A 15,753-nucleotide genomic window follows, 5' to 3' on the forward strand; every position below is an offset into this window, starting at 1 on the left:
TAGTCCTTAGTTTATTACTCTTACTGTAATAAATAGTCTCATGGTCATTAGACCATTAACGTATTGAATCACTTTACTTAAACTGGTCATTAATGGTATTCATTCCAAAATATAGTTTGTGGTTCTATTTTATATTTTTAAAGCAGGCTTATTTTGACTGAACTTTTATACGCACCTGTAGAAGTCCTAATCTCACAGACGTCCTACAAAGCTCAGTATTTTAACCATTGATATGCAATTTGTTCAAATAAGCCGTAAAAACAATACATTTAGAATAGTATATTTATTATATAAAACATGGGTTTTTATGCAATGGAAAGAAAGTCAATATAATGCAAATAAAAAAACACATAAAATATTATTTTTACTCTGAACACGTTAAAAGATTCTGCTACCGAACAAATAAATGTAGAGAATTGGCCTTGACTTATTATACCTTAAACATGTAATATTAAAACCACCAGTTTAATGTTTGATTGTATCTCTTAAAAGTTAGTCAGGAACAGCAGCTATAAAGTCCAATTTCCTCTGTCTGAAAGAGTCCAACATGAGCCAACCAGCTCACAAGTTCCCCACCAGTCAACAGATATATTAAATGAGTTCTCCTCTCTGATTTACCTTTATTCTATCAGAGTCCACCTCTCCCTCATTTTTACCCTTCTGCTTCGAGGAAAACAATCCTTTTGGCCACGTCCTGCTCGCCGTACTTCTCTCGCAGCTGCTGTCGGACTTCGGGATCCGCTGAGAACAAAAGACTGTCGTCGCAGCGATTCCACACCGGCCCTGAAATGGAGGTGGGATTCAAAAGCTGCTCCAGGGCGGCGGAGAAGTCTCCGCTGGTCTTCAACAGGGCTTTGGTCACACTGACCAAGTCCTGGAACAAAAGATAGCTGTTGCGTTAGTTTGGGGAGACGCTAACTCAACGAAGCGAATACAACCATACAAAGAGCACCTGTCGGAGGCCTCTGCTGCTCACCTGGTTGGTCTGGCTCATCAGTTCTTTGATTCGCTGTTTGTCCTCGTCCAACTGCACCTGGGTCAGCGAAAGGACGGCGTCTGTGTGCACCGCGGCCCGCGGTTTGGACGGAGCTACGGGATGGTCCCCGATAATGGACTGAGAGTCCTCCTGAGATTCACTGTCAAATATGAACAGGTGGACTTTGGAGGGCGCATCGACAGCCTCGCTGGCCACAGGTGCAGGGAGGCCGTTGCCGGCGGGCGGCTCGGCTTCCGGCGTGTCCCCCTGGGGACTCGCTACTAGTTCGGGGCTGGACGCCGTGGAAACGGCACCTGTAGCCGTGTCCGATGGCGGCGGCAGACGCTCTGCTGATGTGGGTCGCGTCGCGGCCGCTTCAGTCGGGGTTTGGATATCAGGACCGGCATCCTCATCCGACTAAGAGATGGGAGGAGAAGAGTAGAAATAGACACAGAGAAAAGAGAGACACTGCGGATTCGGCTACGTGACAGTGATATGATCCTTTGAGTTTAAACCTAAAATTAAGGCTATATCTGTGGAGTTGAACCCCATTCATTTCAATTAATGAAGTGGAAAGTAACAGCTACCAGAGTTGAAATCATTTGAACCCCTTAGATGGTGTCTTACCTCACTTCCATCTTCAAATTCCTTTATAGCCATCTCTAGAATCCCCAACTTTCTCTTTTCTTTCTTCTTCTGTGGTGCTGAATTAGACTCCGTACCTGGTGAACAGGAATGGAAGATGAATGAAAGAAAGGAGGAGAAGAAGAGGGATCATCTCAAGTATCTTGAAATTAAGCTTTTTAACACATCGGATTTTTGTACTCTGCTGTAGCACAAACCTGCTTGTGTTTCAGGGACGGCAGCTTCTCCCGTCTCCTCCTCTCCTGCTGCCCCGCTGTCTCCTCTGGGTCTCTTAGGAGGAGGCTGTTCTCCTACCGTGTCCACTTGAAGAGCGGACTTGGTTTTCTTCGAAGGCTGCGGAGATGCCGGTGGACGCCCAGGAGAAGTCGTCGATGATCGGAGTTTCCTGCTGTACGGTTCGGGCAGGCGAGGCATCTCGGGTGCGAGCTGCCTCCGCGTTGCTCTGCGCTCTAGTTGATCCAGCTTGGGGGAGACTTTCTGCTTCTCCTTGGACTTTTTCGGAGAAGATGTGGCATGCAGGTACTCGGGCTCAGCTGGAGGAGAACCGCATGGCGCACTTTTTTGAGGGGACATGACGTGCGTTTGTGGTTCTTCCGCTTCTGGTTCTGCACTCTCAGCTGTATCAGTCTGTGGGTCCAAACAAGGTCCCTCAGGGTGGGGAGAGTTTGACGTTTCAGCTTCTGCAGCCTCCCCGCATTTGCTCTCCGACGGTTGTTCATCGGCCTGTGGGTCCACATGTTTCACTTCCTCCTGGGGAGGGATGGATGTTTCAGCTTATACCGTTTCTACCGTAACAAATGGGGATTATTGCAGGCAGTAAATTCTGGTTACCACTTGTGTTTGGTCGGTTTCCATCAAACGGGTTTGAGCAGAGGCAGGATCTTCTGGACGGGAGGCTTTTTGAACAGCCGTCTCTTCATGGTCTTTTACCTAAGAGCAGACGGAGGAGAAAAGTCAGGCTTCATTTCCATAAAATATGCAACTATCGGGAGTCTGAAAGTATTCCAACAATGAATTTGTATTTTGATGGAACATATGTGAATGAATTCTTTACGGTGTGTGTTGGGAGAAAGCACTGCATGGTTTTCACTGGTTGATTAAACCGTTTGTCAACCAGGAGCCATCGATTAGAACGCACGCCAGACAAGATGTTCCTTTGGAAGGTTTATTAATAGTCGAAACAAGCTGTGAGGTTCTAAAACAGATACATGAAATAATTAGCAGACCTCTACACAATGGAACATGTCTGCATACGTATAGAAGATACTTGAAAGTCTAGGTATAAATAACAATTCCAATCTTACACATTTGAAAGCTTTCGGCTTCATTGCAACATCGACAGTGTTACAAAACATTACATTTTACATTCGAACACAGAGACAAAATGACAGCATTCATAAACAGTTATTGGCTTCTGACGCGCCACAATGCGAACAAAGAACAAGCAGCCGATTATATTGGACAAGATCACAGTCTAAATGGTATAAAATACACCTTTAATGAACTAATACAGAACTTTGCATTCCTTACTGGTTGTTTGCACACACACACACACACACACACACACACACACACACACACACACACACACACACACACACACAACACTTGAATATCTTTACAGCTGCGGCTGTACTTTACGTCGCCACTCTGAACCTTTCCACTAACTTTGTGCTGGTTGTATTAAGAAGATGACAACGGTCTTCTTCCGCAAACAACTTGGCGTAGTGCAGTTCCTACGGGCTGCTTCTCTGAAACCCGTCGCTAGGTGTCGTCCTTCGTCACAGCTGCCCACAAAATCTGTGTCAGTCAGCCACGTCCTTCGGACGTCTTCAAAAGAGTTCGGGTCTGAGCGGTGACGTACAGCTCAGCTTTAACTAATCTCACTGCTTTCTCCAAGGCACATCCAGAGCGTGTTACCCCTCGACCTGGAGTTTAGCCCGATGACCTTTGAGCGTGCGGTGCATCGTTTTGAACTCCTCCTTTGAGATGAGTGCCTCGGTCAGAGACAAGCTCTGCCGGCTTGCCCCTCCGTGCAATGGGAGGAGTCAGTATCCAGATGTTTAGGTGCACGGACCCAAGTTGTCAGACACTTCAAAAAGTTCCCCTATCTTTTCTCGTGGTGACGACCGTCCTTTATCGTGAAGGGTCCAAAACGGTCTATTCCTGTAGAAAACAAAATGGAGGTTTGACTGTGAGAGGTTTGCCATCTTGGGCACAACAGCAGTGGCTCTCCACCTGTGGTAGTCGGGCAGGACCGCTGATGGCGCTTTACAGCTTCATGGTCATGCAGAATCCAGTATTTGCAGCGAAGCTCAAAAGCAAATAAGTCCTTCTGAGATTGTCTTCAAACTGCTCTCTGCTTCCTGGTAACCTGGTGCGGGAAAGCTGTCTTGATTAGCAGGCTGTTTCGTGGCGGGACTGTTCAGAATCCTGTCTCTCCAGAGACCGGGTTTTGGCGTCAGAATTCAGGTGTCTGGCAAGGTCTTGGCTCCACTTACTTTTAGCAGACAGTTCGAACAGTGTGAGGTCACAAATGGGTTGTTAGTCCACGTACTTGCAAGCCTGGACGTCAGTGAGCTTCTGGATCTCAGCTACTCTTGTTCCACCAAATACAGGATTGTAAGCCAAGTGAGGACGGTTGAGGAAGCTGTCCAGAAGACAACGTCACAGAGCTCCACAGTTAGCTCTTCTTTTTTTTCACCAGTAATGGGGCCAATTCTGACCGTGCAGTGGTTAGTGCAGCACAGAGCTCCAGCCTCGGCACAGTTTGCCGTTTCTTTGGAGCCCCTCCGGATCTGGCAGTTAGGAACGACACTTCCACACAGAACCTGTGTGTTCTCTGGGCGGAGGTAGGCCACGGAGCAGTAAGCCTTTTCTGAAGCATCAGCGGTGATGTGCAGGTCTCGCTGAAGGTTGGAAATGTCCATTCCACAGCCCACGTGGCAGCGAGGCAGTGAAATATGAGACAGATGCTGCAACTCCTCCTCCCACGTCAGACTTGGCTTCAGAACATCATCAAGCGATGGCAGGTCGTCCCAGACGCTTTTTTCCCCAGAAGTGCTGCACAAGAATCTCACGTTGCGAAAGGGGACAATAAAGCCCAGCGGGTCGGTCAGGCGTGCCAGAACCCGGTATACATTTCTCATGGTGGGTTTGGGAGGATCCAGCCTCCGGTATTTATTCTTCAAGGCGTCTGAATTGCAGAGCAAGTGGAGTCCCAGGGCAAGCTCTTGTGGGTCAGGGTTCCACAACTCACTGTTCTCAGATCTGGCTCCTGCTAGAAGGTGGCTGATGCACAGCAGGGGGGGCTACATGGGTTTTAATGGCTCACCTACAGTCGGTTTGTCGACAAGTTGTCGGCTTCTTTAAAGAGAGGAGGTTGTCCACATAAAACGAATTTCTACTGACATCCTCACCGGGCTGACGGTGGTCGAACACGTGTTCCTGCCACGCAAAGGTTGCCCAGCAGGGGGCTACATTTAGTGCCAAACGGCCGGGCGTGGCATGTGTAGATGCTTGGTGGTTCCTCGGCCTTCAGGCCTTCTGCCTCCCTTCTGATGGTGACAGTATACAAAGCAGACTGGGACCAGGCTGCAGTGGCAGCAGCTTGTTGAGGTTCATTCCCTTATACACAAAGGAGCATTGAAAACAATCCTGTTCTTTCCATTGTGGCTTACCATGTGATGTGGTATGACCCCGGATTCAGGTGCATCGCTAAGATCCTCCGTTTGCGCTTTTACTTTGTGGCCTGCCTTTTCCAAATCTCCAAGGCGTTGCTCCGAGCGGCGGAGGTTGTCTTCCATCAACCCGTGAAGGGCTCCGAGGATCTCCGGCGTCGTAGCTCTCCGTCGGGGAGAGGCAGGCATACTCTGGAAAGCGGCATCTACGTACTCAGGCTGGATGGGACAGTGAGCTGCCGCTCCTTGTTTGTGAGAGGCGTCAACCTGACGTGATGGTGAATGATGTGCTGGCAGGGAGACGGTGTAATCTTCCATCCAGGCTGGCGGTCGTGTATCTCGGCGTGGACGAACATCCGGAGGACGTGGAGTCCCCTGCTTATATGGGAACATCTGCAGTTACTCCAATCTGGCTCGAAGGACCAAATTGTTTTGTAGACTTGGAAAAGACGGTTTAGATTTCACAGGTTCATAAGAATGGTGCGTCCACCAGGTGGCATGGATTAGAACGCACTCCTGACAAGATGTTCCATTGAACGTTTTATTAATGGTCGAACAAGCGTGTGGTTCTGAAACAGATACATGGAATAATTAGCAAACCCACTTAATGTAACATGTCTGCCTACATATAGAAGATACTTAATACTCTAGGCATTCATATACTACATTGTGCAGGGAGAACATTAATTAACATTTAACATGAATTACCTATTTACGGCACTTTAGGCTTACAACGTTAGTTTCACATTCAAACCTACAGTATTCATGAAATAGTTATTGGATTCCGATGCTTGCCACAAGGACTACGGTCAACTCAGCAGACACTTGAATTTTAGTGCATCTATATAAACATTCAAATTCAATTATTTGGAATTCAACATACAAAGTAAGACTTATTTCGGAGAAATCTCTCAATTGGTAAAATTAAATAATTCATTTTTTGAAATAGTGGCCAGATATGTCCTGAACACAAGTTCATCAGTCCTGTTTGGAATTATTCAGAAAACTGCTTTCATAGGACCTCAAAAAAGTATTAGCTTTTCGAACCTACACTTATATGACTTTTGTTTTGGAAAATATTTAATTTTCTGTATAGTAGTCAGAGAAGCCCTAAACCCATGTACACCAGTCATTGTCTGGAATTATTAAGAAAAGCCTTTTCATTGCAGCTCAAATATTGAGAAAATAGCTTTTTGAACATCCAAATAGAGGACTTTATTTTGGAGAATTCTCTTAATTGGTACAGTAATTTGATTTGTTTTTCTTCGGTGTAGGAGAAGTCAGAAATAGTCCATTATGTGGCATTATTGAGAGAACTGCTTTTATTGGACGTCAACTATTGATAAATGAGCTTTTTTGGCTAATGTATTTTTGAAAAATATGATGTACAGTAAAGATGTCAGATTGAGTATGAGGGAGTCAGATGTCCTGAGCAGACACACACACACACGATTCATACACTGGAATTATAGATTACATATCTTTCATCAAACTTTTCTCTGTAAAAATAGAGAATTTACATTAAGACATCTACAAAATAAAAATGTTCCCTGTGTTTTCGGTCTAAAAAGTAGTTAATTGTGTTTTTATAGCACATTTATGTTGTATTTTCTTTCTAACTCGTAATCCCCAGCATACAGGTTCACTAAAGAATCTGCTGACCTGATCGCGGTCCACGAGGCAAACAAAGAACAAGCGGCCGATCATATCGGACTCGATTGCCGTGCAAAATACGTAATTTACACCTGGCGTTCAAATACTACAGAACTTTGCATTACTTACTGGTTGTTTGCGCGAGTCTTGTAAGGGGGAACTCCAAACAGCACCGTAACACTTCAATATCTTTACGCACACGGCCGAGCCTTTTCACTAACTTTAAGCCGGTTGTATTAATCCGCGGCCAGATGACCGCCGTCTTCTTCCGCAAACAATAGTGCGGTTCCTACGCGGCTGCTTCTCTGAAACCCGTCGCTAGAGGGCGTCATCGTCGCATGACTGATAATAACTGCAGTCTCCTCGATAAAAGTATTCACATTCATTACTCAAGTAGAAGTAAAGATACTAAAGGTTTAAAAAGACTTTTGTAGAAGTTGAAGTATCAACTCAAGATGTTTACTTAAGTAAAAGTATAAAAGTAAAAGCAATGTAAGGGGAAAAAATTATATTAAGGACAAACTCTTAATGTGTAACCTTGCTCACAGAACATGTCAGTCCGTTACAATATTATCAGAAGGCGCCTTCAGATCATGTGACCTGCCGTTCGGATGATGGAAGCATGGCGATATTCAGAGAGGCAACGCTAAAACAACAGAGTGTCTGGGACATATGTATCTATAACTTAAAAAGATAAAAACCAGAACCCATTTTCCAGTGACGGCTAAATGACACAAGTTGGAGGATGTACACACACACGTTGTTCCCATTGATTGGTAGACTGCAGCGTCTCCCCAGGTTTACTACTTCATGGGGGGAGGAGAGGGGGGCGCACCCCTGTTATAATGATGGAAAACACTGAACTGGCAGCGGTCGGTTATCAAAACATTGGCCAAATAACCCATTTTTTCAGGCTTTATGAAGAAATACAGAATCCCCCTGTGTTCGTTTCTAAAGCCTCGCATTGAGACACACATATATTTTTTTTAAATGAGCTGCAACTACTTGCAAGTCGCTGTATTGTGCCAGATTCTCAATAAAGTAAAAACATTTACGGCAAACCCATGGTCGTGAAGGTACACATTTAACGTTACGTGGAATCTGCAGGCGGGTCCATGTCGCTAAATACCAACTGAGATCGCCTTGTGCTGTTCAGAAAAAGGAATCCTTCCACCGACCACTTTTCACACACGCGTCACTCTGATCTGCAGGTGCATCGCGGAGAAAACCAATAGGGTGTCTGGATGGTAAATGTTTATACTTCTCATCCAACCACAATCAAATTCACTGTATCCGGATGGCGCGATTTATCTGAATAGGTTTTTTGTGTGTGTGTTTTTGAACGCCGACAAGCCGGAATGAAAACGAGCCAAAATGAAATAGGAGTAACGAGGCTGTTTTTAAAATGTAAGGAGTAGGAAGTACAGATGTTTGCGTGAAAATGCAAGAAGTAGAAGTAAAAAGTCATCTGAAAAAGAAATACTCCAGTAAAGTATAGATACACAACATTTCTACTTAAGTAAAGTAACAAAGTATTTGTACTTTGTTGCTTGACACCTCTGTTACTTGGACATATTGATCGTTGGCTGCCTGTGAGAAGATGTTCTAAAAAATGTGCCTCATATTTTGTAGACATGCTTTAAGAGACACACAAAATATAATTGGAACTGGTTTAGAGAAGTCTGTTGTACAGTTGCATTTCAACAGAGAAATATAGGCAGGCATACTCTGGAAGGATTACCTTGGTTTTGCTCTCTGCTGGCTTGGTGTCTTCTTCTGTTGTTGCCACCTTCACAACCTCAGACTTTGCCAGTCGTGCTTTGTAACGGGATTTCATTGACTGCCAGCTGTGGCTGGTCACACTCTGCTTCTCCATCTCTTGCCAAAGTCGGTTTCCCCCAGTCTCTGACTTGTGCTTGCTGACATAAGTCAAAATGGCAGCATCATCTTCAGCAGAGTAGGAAAGCCTGCCTGACCGTAGTAAAACAGTGACAAACACAGTAACACAAATTGAAAATGCAATAGTACATGTTGTTCAAAAGCTATTTTACAATTGAACTTTAATTCATTAAAGTCTGTTCGTCATACCTTCCGTGTGTCCAGTTGAAATCTCTTTCTTATTGTTGAGTCTAGCTGACTGTCTTGGGACCACTACAGGATTTAACTTGTAGTCCTCTAAATTCAGTTGTTCATTCTTCTCAATACAGTCAAAAATATACTGGGTGGACACAAACCTAAAAAAAACAAGAGATCTTAATATGTTTCAAGTTACTTTAAGTTTAAGTAATCACATACGAATACATGGCAATATTTCAACTCACTATGCAAACAACTTAAAAGATGTTTTGCCATTAAACATGACATGTCACATAGTAAAACCACACAAAAGTCATGCATGATTTCTTTTTTTTTTTCAACTGAATAAGCAAGAAAGCATTTCTAACGGCATCCCGGCACACTGCCTACCAGTGAGTAGTACTTTCAGAAATGGAGCCTCTTTCCTCTGGTTCTAGGAGCAGGATTGCTCCTGGCTGCTGCACTTTGCACAACACTCCGGCCCCAGCGGTGATGAGCGGCTGCAGCTTAAGTTTAGCAGGACCCGGGCGCAGGAAGAAGGTCATGGGTTCACCATCCACGGTCATAAACAGAACTGGGGAGATGTTCCGTTTGGCCCCATTCTGCTGTTCGGACACCATGGTTAAAACGTTTCACCTGGTGAAAGAGAGGGAATGACGGAGAAGCCCGCATCGGATATCAAATATTAAAGTTAGTCTTTTATTACAAAGTAACTAATGTTATGAACACAAACGTGCAAGTACCACTAGAACCTGTTAATTAAGCTAAAACAACCTGGCATATGGCAAACAATATAACATCTCTTGCCTTTATCGTGATTCAGTAACTCCGGAAAAGTTTGTTTCCCACCAGCTCTTGATTTAATTTACCCGTTTATCAGTCGGATACAGTTAACAGTAGTAATGCAGTCTAATGCAACAGCACTGCACCCACGAAGGTTATGAAGGTCAGTTTTGGATGAGGAGGTTTGGGACTTTCTAATGTTACACGAGTCATAATTGTGCTAACGGTAGCTAATACACCGAAAACGTGAACATTGTCAACACGACCGAGTGTCGCATTATGTGACGTTAGTGACCACATTTGAATGACACATTGGGAAGTTTAAAGGTCAGAAACCAGGAAAGGTTAAGTGGCGTCTCGAGCACCTCAACAACTAACGTTAACGTTAATGAAGTTAGCTAACGTATGAACATTATGCGAAAAGACTTCCGTTCATTATTGTAACTTTACGTCCGGTTAGCACGATTAGCATTAATGAAGTGCAGCAGAATGTAGGCATCATTTGCTAATCGTTGCATTAAACTTAAACACTGATGATAGTAGATATTGAAGTATGAACTTACAATGTATGTTAGAGTTTTTGGATGTAACAATAATCGCTGTAGTGTGTTTACGTCATCAGCAGGCTCCCCGGTCCGTTCCCGCCGCTGCGCTATTACGAAACAATGTCCACTTCCGGGTTTTCTTCTTCGCTGGTGGAGTGCAAGCAGTTAGTGTTTTATATTAGTGTAAAATATAATATAAAATATAAAAAAATATGTATCATATATTAAGATATTATCAGATACAGAGGGGCCATTTCATTTATTACATTTCGGTTTGCGAGCCTCTACTTCAAAAAACACAGTCAAATATTGGGCATTACGATAACAACCTGTAGGAACTGACTTCAAAATAAGAGCCAGGTCCAGTCAAGTCAAGTCATGCAATGTACATCAATTACACACAAAAAAACAATAAATAAATGGATACATCAATAAATCAAATTAAATTAATGAATCCAAAATAATACGTTTCAAGTCATTATAACTTACATTAAAAAATAATATATAACAAAAAAGTAATAATTATTGCATTTAAGGATGTAAAAATTAAAGCGTTTTGCAATCTCATCTTTTCAAGTCATACTTATGGGCCAAATGATCTATGATTTCGCATCAGATTTAGAAGGAAATGATCTACGGAATAATTTCAATTCTGGACCAGATGTCGATTTTCTCCTTTCTCCATGAGCTGACTTCAAATCCAATTCATGAGCCAATGTATTTATTTTCATTAGATTTATAAGACAATGGTATTGTTCTTGGTTTCATTTTAATTTTATTTTGGAAACAGTGATACATTGTAATGGATTTATTTGTTATTTTTCTTCTGTGGCATTAATATCTCATTAAAACCACACACAGTCAGAGTGGTGATGTTATATACACGTGACAGTGGACTGCCAACAACAACAGCAAAAAAAAATGTATACCTCCAGAATCAAACACGTACACATTGACAGTCCAGTGGGAGATATTATTCCTATTCAGTTTTATTTCCCCCCTGAGGCAGCTGTATATGAGAGGTATGACGGATGAATTCTGCACTGATTTCAACACCTCATTATGAAAATTATAGTGGTCACAGAAAATTAGACCCGTGATCTTCTCCTCTATTAGCAGGCAATCCGTAAAAAAGACATGCACACATACTTTGTGTTGTTTTTGGATGCTCTGAAGCCTTCTCGTTTACAAAAAACACAAATTTATTGACATGGTTAACCCAACCACTGATTAGACTTGACTCCTTTCTGACTCCAAAATGACTGCATTTTGTTCAATGCAGAAAAGGGGGGTATCTGCACATTTTGGGCACTTCACAGCTACATCTTGCCCTAAAGTGAATATTTTTAAGTTTCTTTAATTTTACTTTGTCTTAAAAGAAGTATAAAGGAGTGACGTTTTATCCTAAAACAACCTCGTTTGGTTTTCTGGTTGTTATAGTGTCTGTCTACAGGTTTCCTCATAAGTGTAGCACCAAATAACTAGTATGTAGTTGAGTAATGTTTGCTTGGCAGGGAATAAAGTCACTCTGACTCTACGTTATCAGAGCGTCTTTGTGCTCTGTTAGTTTAGCTCGTTCGGCAGGTGCCTTATATTGTAAATGTGCTCTTCAGATTAGCTCACTCCTGCAGCTCCTTCACTCGTGACACAATTACAGCCTCATTCCTCACCGTTCGCTGTCCAAAGCCGGTGTGATGCATTAAATACGCTTTTAGATGTAGCACCATTAATTTTTTTTTTCCTTTGTATGCATTTTTTAATTTGTCTATAAACTTTAAAAAAATGATGCGTATAAATCTCTCTGAAAGGACAAAAGTGAATCAACATTTCCTAACAATATTACTCACTTTGAGAAACCCGCAGTGAATGTTTATCTTATTTTTTGTTCAGCTAAGGAAGCGAGGAAGGGATCGTGCTGGCCGGCGTACTGCATCATTTCACACGACCTCACCTCCCTCACAGTCTGACAGCTCACTGTTGTTATTGGCCTGTATCGCTCCACTCCCTCTTCCACTCAACCAGCTGAAACAATACAACAGACACGAGGTGTCGCAGCTCCTCCAAGTCTATGTATGTTTGTGGAAAACCTGTAAATATTGATGTGTAAATATTCACTCCTGTGGTCCATCCTCAAGCTGAACATCTTTCCTCAATCGTCATCGCGTCTCAGGAGTGTGTTTCATAACACTTCATTTCAGAGTGAGGATTTGAAACAAGGTCACCGCGGAATAACACGCCGGGGTTTGGTTTGGCTCGGACAGAAGAAAAGGTCCCCGCTGTGAGGTTCAGTAGTTGAGTCCTTCCTGTAGAGGGAGATGTTATACTACTCTGCAAAACACCAGCGCTGTCCATCAAACACAGTATCACTGATCACTTCAGTCCAGAGAAAAGGATTGATTTAGCTATCGTGTGCCAATTAAAGCAGATTGTTATCTGATCTGCTTAACCGTCGGGCAGTCAAGTGCTTCTGGTTGCACAATTAGAATTTGGAAGCAGACTTCATTACTAATGCTTTTGGAGACGGATCAAGACTTGGGTCCCAGTGTGTTTTGAGCCTGGTTTCTGGCACATTGCGATCCTCCCTTTAGATGTGCTGCTTTGGTGAAACCGGGCTAAAGGGACCCGGCTCCCTCTCAACTACTGGATGGCCTCAGTTTCATCATAGCCGTTTGAGCTGCATTGCTATTGATGATAACCTGAAAAAACTACAGCGAAAAGAGCTGAGAACCATGAAATCTAGATATTTAACACCGTGGGCTAACGATAGTGTAGCGAAAGTCTTGCATTGCAGTCTTGCATTGCATGTCCCTTTACTCCAGATCATCGGAGTGAACAACTGAATCTTTAGTCAAGCTTTTCCATCTTGGCCGCTTTCTGAATAGACAGGTTTTAGCCAGTTTTTTCATACTTGTGACATAACGCATGACATGGATGTAAGACACCTCCAGAGTGTTGCAGACAGGCGTGAAAACAGGCTGTTACCAGTTAGAGCTGAGTTTGTGGCAAAAAATGTCTGACGCCTTGATGAACAGAGATAGGGACGATCTTGTGCAACCAGCATGATTTCAAGAAACATGTTTTTCTTTCTTGTCAAGACACAGATGTGAAGATTAATGCAACTCTCTCATTTGTCGGTTTTCAGCGATGGAGCAGCCACAGTGTACCTGGAGGTGCAATGTTGGACGTTTGCAGCAGTCTGCCCAGGTGCTCTTTGGTTGTGCTTGCCAACCAGTGAGACGTTTTCAACCAGAAGTTTTTTTAATCTTTTTCAATATTTGCAGAATTGCATTGCTCACCCACAGAGCAAGCTAAATGACACCCTCCCTGCGGGAACCTCATTTTACTGCACAATGACGTCACATTTCATCCATTTGTGTTAAAATGTTGTTGTCTCAGTAGACGTAACTGTTCAGAAGAATTACTGAGGGTGTGAAGAATTACTGAGGGACTAAAAACAAAAAACACTTTTACTTTTAGAGCAAACCAGGAATGATGTGCAGCACGTTCAGCAGCGGGGACCTTGCATGAGTCACATGACATAACAGCTTGAACAGGGTCACATTGCCACATATGTCATTCATGTTTCTCTTCGAGTGTCAGTGACTTGCTCTTAAGCGTGAACGAGTGAATCCTTTGGAAAAAATCCACCTGACAGAGTTAAGGTGTGCCATTGAGATCACAATGGCACAATTAGTCCCAATGATGTATGGCGGAAAAACAGTAGCAAGACGTAACATCTCCACAGTGTGCCAGAGAAAAGGTTTTGTCATATTGACTCCTACTCATATATAAAGACCAAAGGTGTCCTTTGTGTTGCTTTTGATAAATTTACCCATGAATAAGATCCAGTGCATTGACACTCCTTAAATGTTTAAAAGAAGAGTGAAGTAAAACACTTAGTGTAGTTTTGAGTCAATACTTAAAGATGAGATGTGTAACATGTAGTGAAGTGATAAAAGCTTTGAATAAAGCTCTAACTATACATTCAAATTGTGTAATCAACACTTGTTATCTTTTATTTTACGTATTCATGAAAATTAACTACTGTTACCATTATTTCTATTGCATTACAGAAATGTGTTTTTTTTTCATGCGACTGAATGATTCAAGTCCAATGTAAATGGGAAATCTGGTGCACGGCCCCACTTCTTGGAATTTTTGCTTCATAGTTTTACAGCGTAACAAATATCCCAGAATTAACTATCATTATAATTTCTTCTTAGTCTAAAATGTTCCCCTGGAGAGTTAACAAGAACACAAAGTGCCATTATACAAATTCCGAAGGTGTTTTCTATTCAAACATCAGCTTAAACACAACAATTTTCCGAGAGCTATGTTGGTCGCACAACGGCAGGTGTATCACTTCAGAAATGCTTTTTCTGGCACACATATCAGGTATCGCACACTCGTGGGAGTCAAATTCCTTTCTGATGCTAAAACAAAAGAGAATAAAAAAGTGAAGCTGCTGTTTCTTAAGGAGCCCAACAAAAACAAAACTTCCTGGAGTAAATCACAGTCTTCTATCTTTGGACTCGGGTCCGCGCGGACGGACCGCTGCAGAAATACACTTTAAGAAAGTTACTTGGCAGATTAGCTCAGGGATCTTGGCAGGGCTTGGTCTGCTGAGACTGGCCGTAACAAAGTGAGGATATGCTGACTCGGCATAAAGAACACGTTTAATTACCATCATCATCAAGCATCCAAGGGGACCATCCGGGTCGGAGCCAGGAATCCCCCCCTATCATCTGCCAACTCAAAGACTTTATTTTTAGTGGCCATCTTCTCTTTAATCTGCTTAAGTCTCACGGCCTGGCTTTTTTTTTTTTTTTTTTTACAGCTCACACACTCTTATTCCTCATCAGAGTTTGTATGTCCTTTCTGCTCAAATCAAATGAAATGCATGTAGAAGGAATAAGACAACGAGAGCCATTACACCTCCTGGCCGTCCTGAGACGTCTTTTAGACTCATAAATGCTCCCGTTGCAGCACAGCTTGATTCTCACATGTTGTAAAATAACATGTTTTATATTGACTGAAGTCCTTAGGGCAAAAAAACGGAAAAGCGTTTTTTAAGTATGATTATGATGGAAGGAGCACTGATGAATTAAAGTGGCTATAATGAATATTTATTGTTCTAATGAGGGCGTGTACTGTGAAAACACTCCCAGGGAAAAAGCATCTGACGCTACAGTCCTCCTCGGCTCTTTGGAGCGTTTTGGTGTCCACAGGATTGATCTTATCCTCAAGTGGGTTGGTTCACTGGAAATATATTTATGTAAGTGTATGTATGTGTTTTATGGGCTCTAACTACTAAAACCTAATGTCAACCATTTTTTTAGAGCTCGATCCGAATGGCGTGCTGTATATCCCCGATGAGACGACAAGCATACTGTGA

At 42.8% G+C, this 15,753-nt stretch overlaps 1 protein-coding gene across 3 annotated transcripts; it reads right to left on the bottom strand.

The window, feature by feature from the left end:
* Positions 1-264: 264 nt before the first annotated feature.
* Positions 265-10,510, bottom strand: terf2ip (telomeric repeat binding factor 2, interacting protein). Of its 3 annotated transcripts, none has more exons than XM_040204280.2 (10): positions 10,377-10,507; positions 9,421-9,666; positions 9,043-9,188; positions 8,696-8,925; positions 5,302-5,676; positions 2,453-2,551; positions 1,819-2,371; positions 1,604-1,698; positions 977-1,393; positions 265-874 (listed from the first exon to the last, which is right to left on the bottom strand). In XM_040204280.2, the coding sequence occupies exons 2-10, from the start codon at positions 9,648-9,650 to the stop codon at positions 653-655; spliced, it is 2,367 nt and encodes a 788-aa protein (XP_040060214.2). In that variant the 5' UTR covers positions 9,651-9,666; positions 10,377-10,507; the 3' UTR covers positions 265-652. The 3 variants fall into 3 exon arrangements, with proteins under 3 accessions (XP_040060214.2, XP_077947994.1, XP_040060215.2); XM_078091868.1 differs by having other exon boundaries at positions 5,302-5,679; XM_040204281.2 differs by lacking the exon at positions 5,302-5,676 and having other exon boundaries at positions 10,377-10,510.
* Between the last annotated feature and the right edge of the window lie 5,243 nt (positions 10,511-15,753).

The sequence above is a fragment of the Gasterosteus aculeatus genome, chromosome 17 (genome assembly GCF_964276395.1).
Source record: "Gasterosteus aculeatus chromosome 17, fGasAcu3.hap1.1, whole genome shotgun sequence".
Classification (NCBI taxonomy): Eukaryota; Metazoa; Chordata; class Actinopteri; order Perciformes; family Gasterosteidae; genus Gasterosteus; species Gasterosteus aculeatus.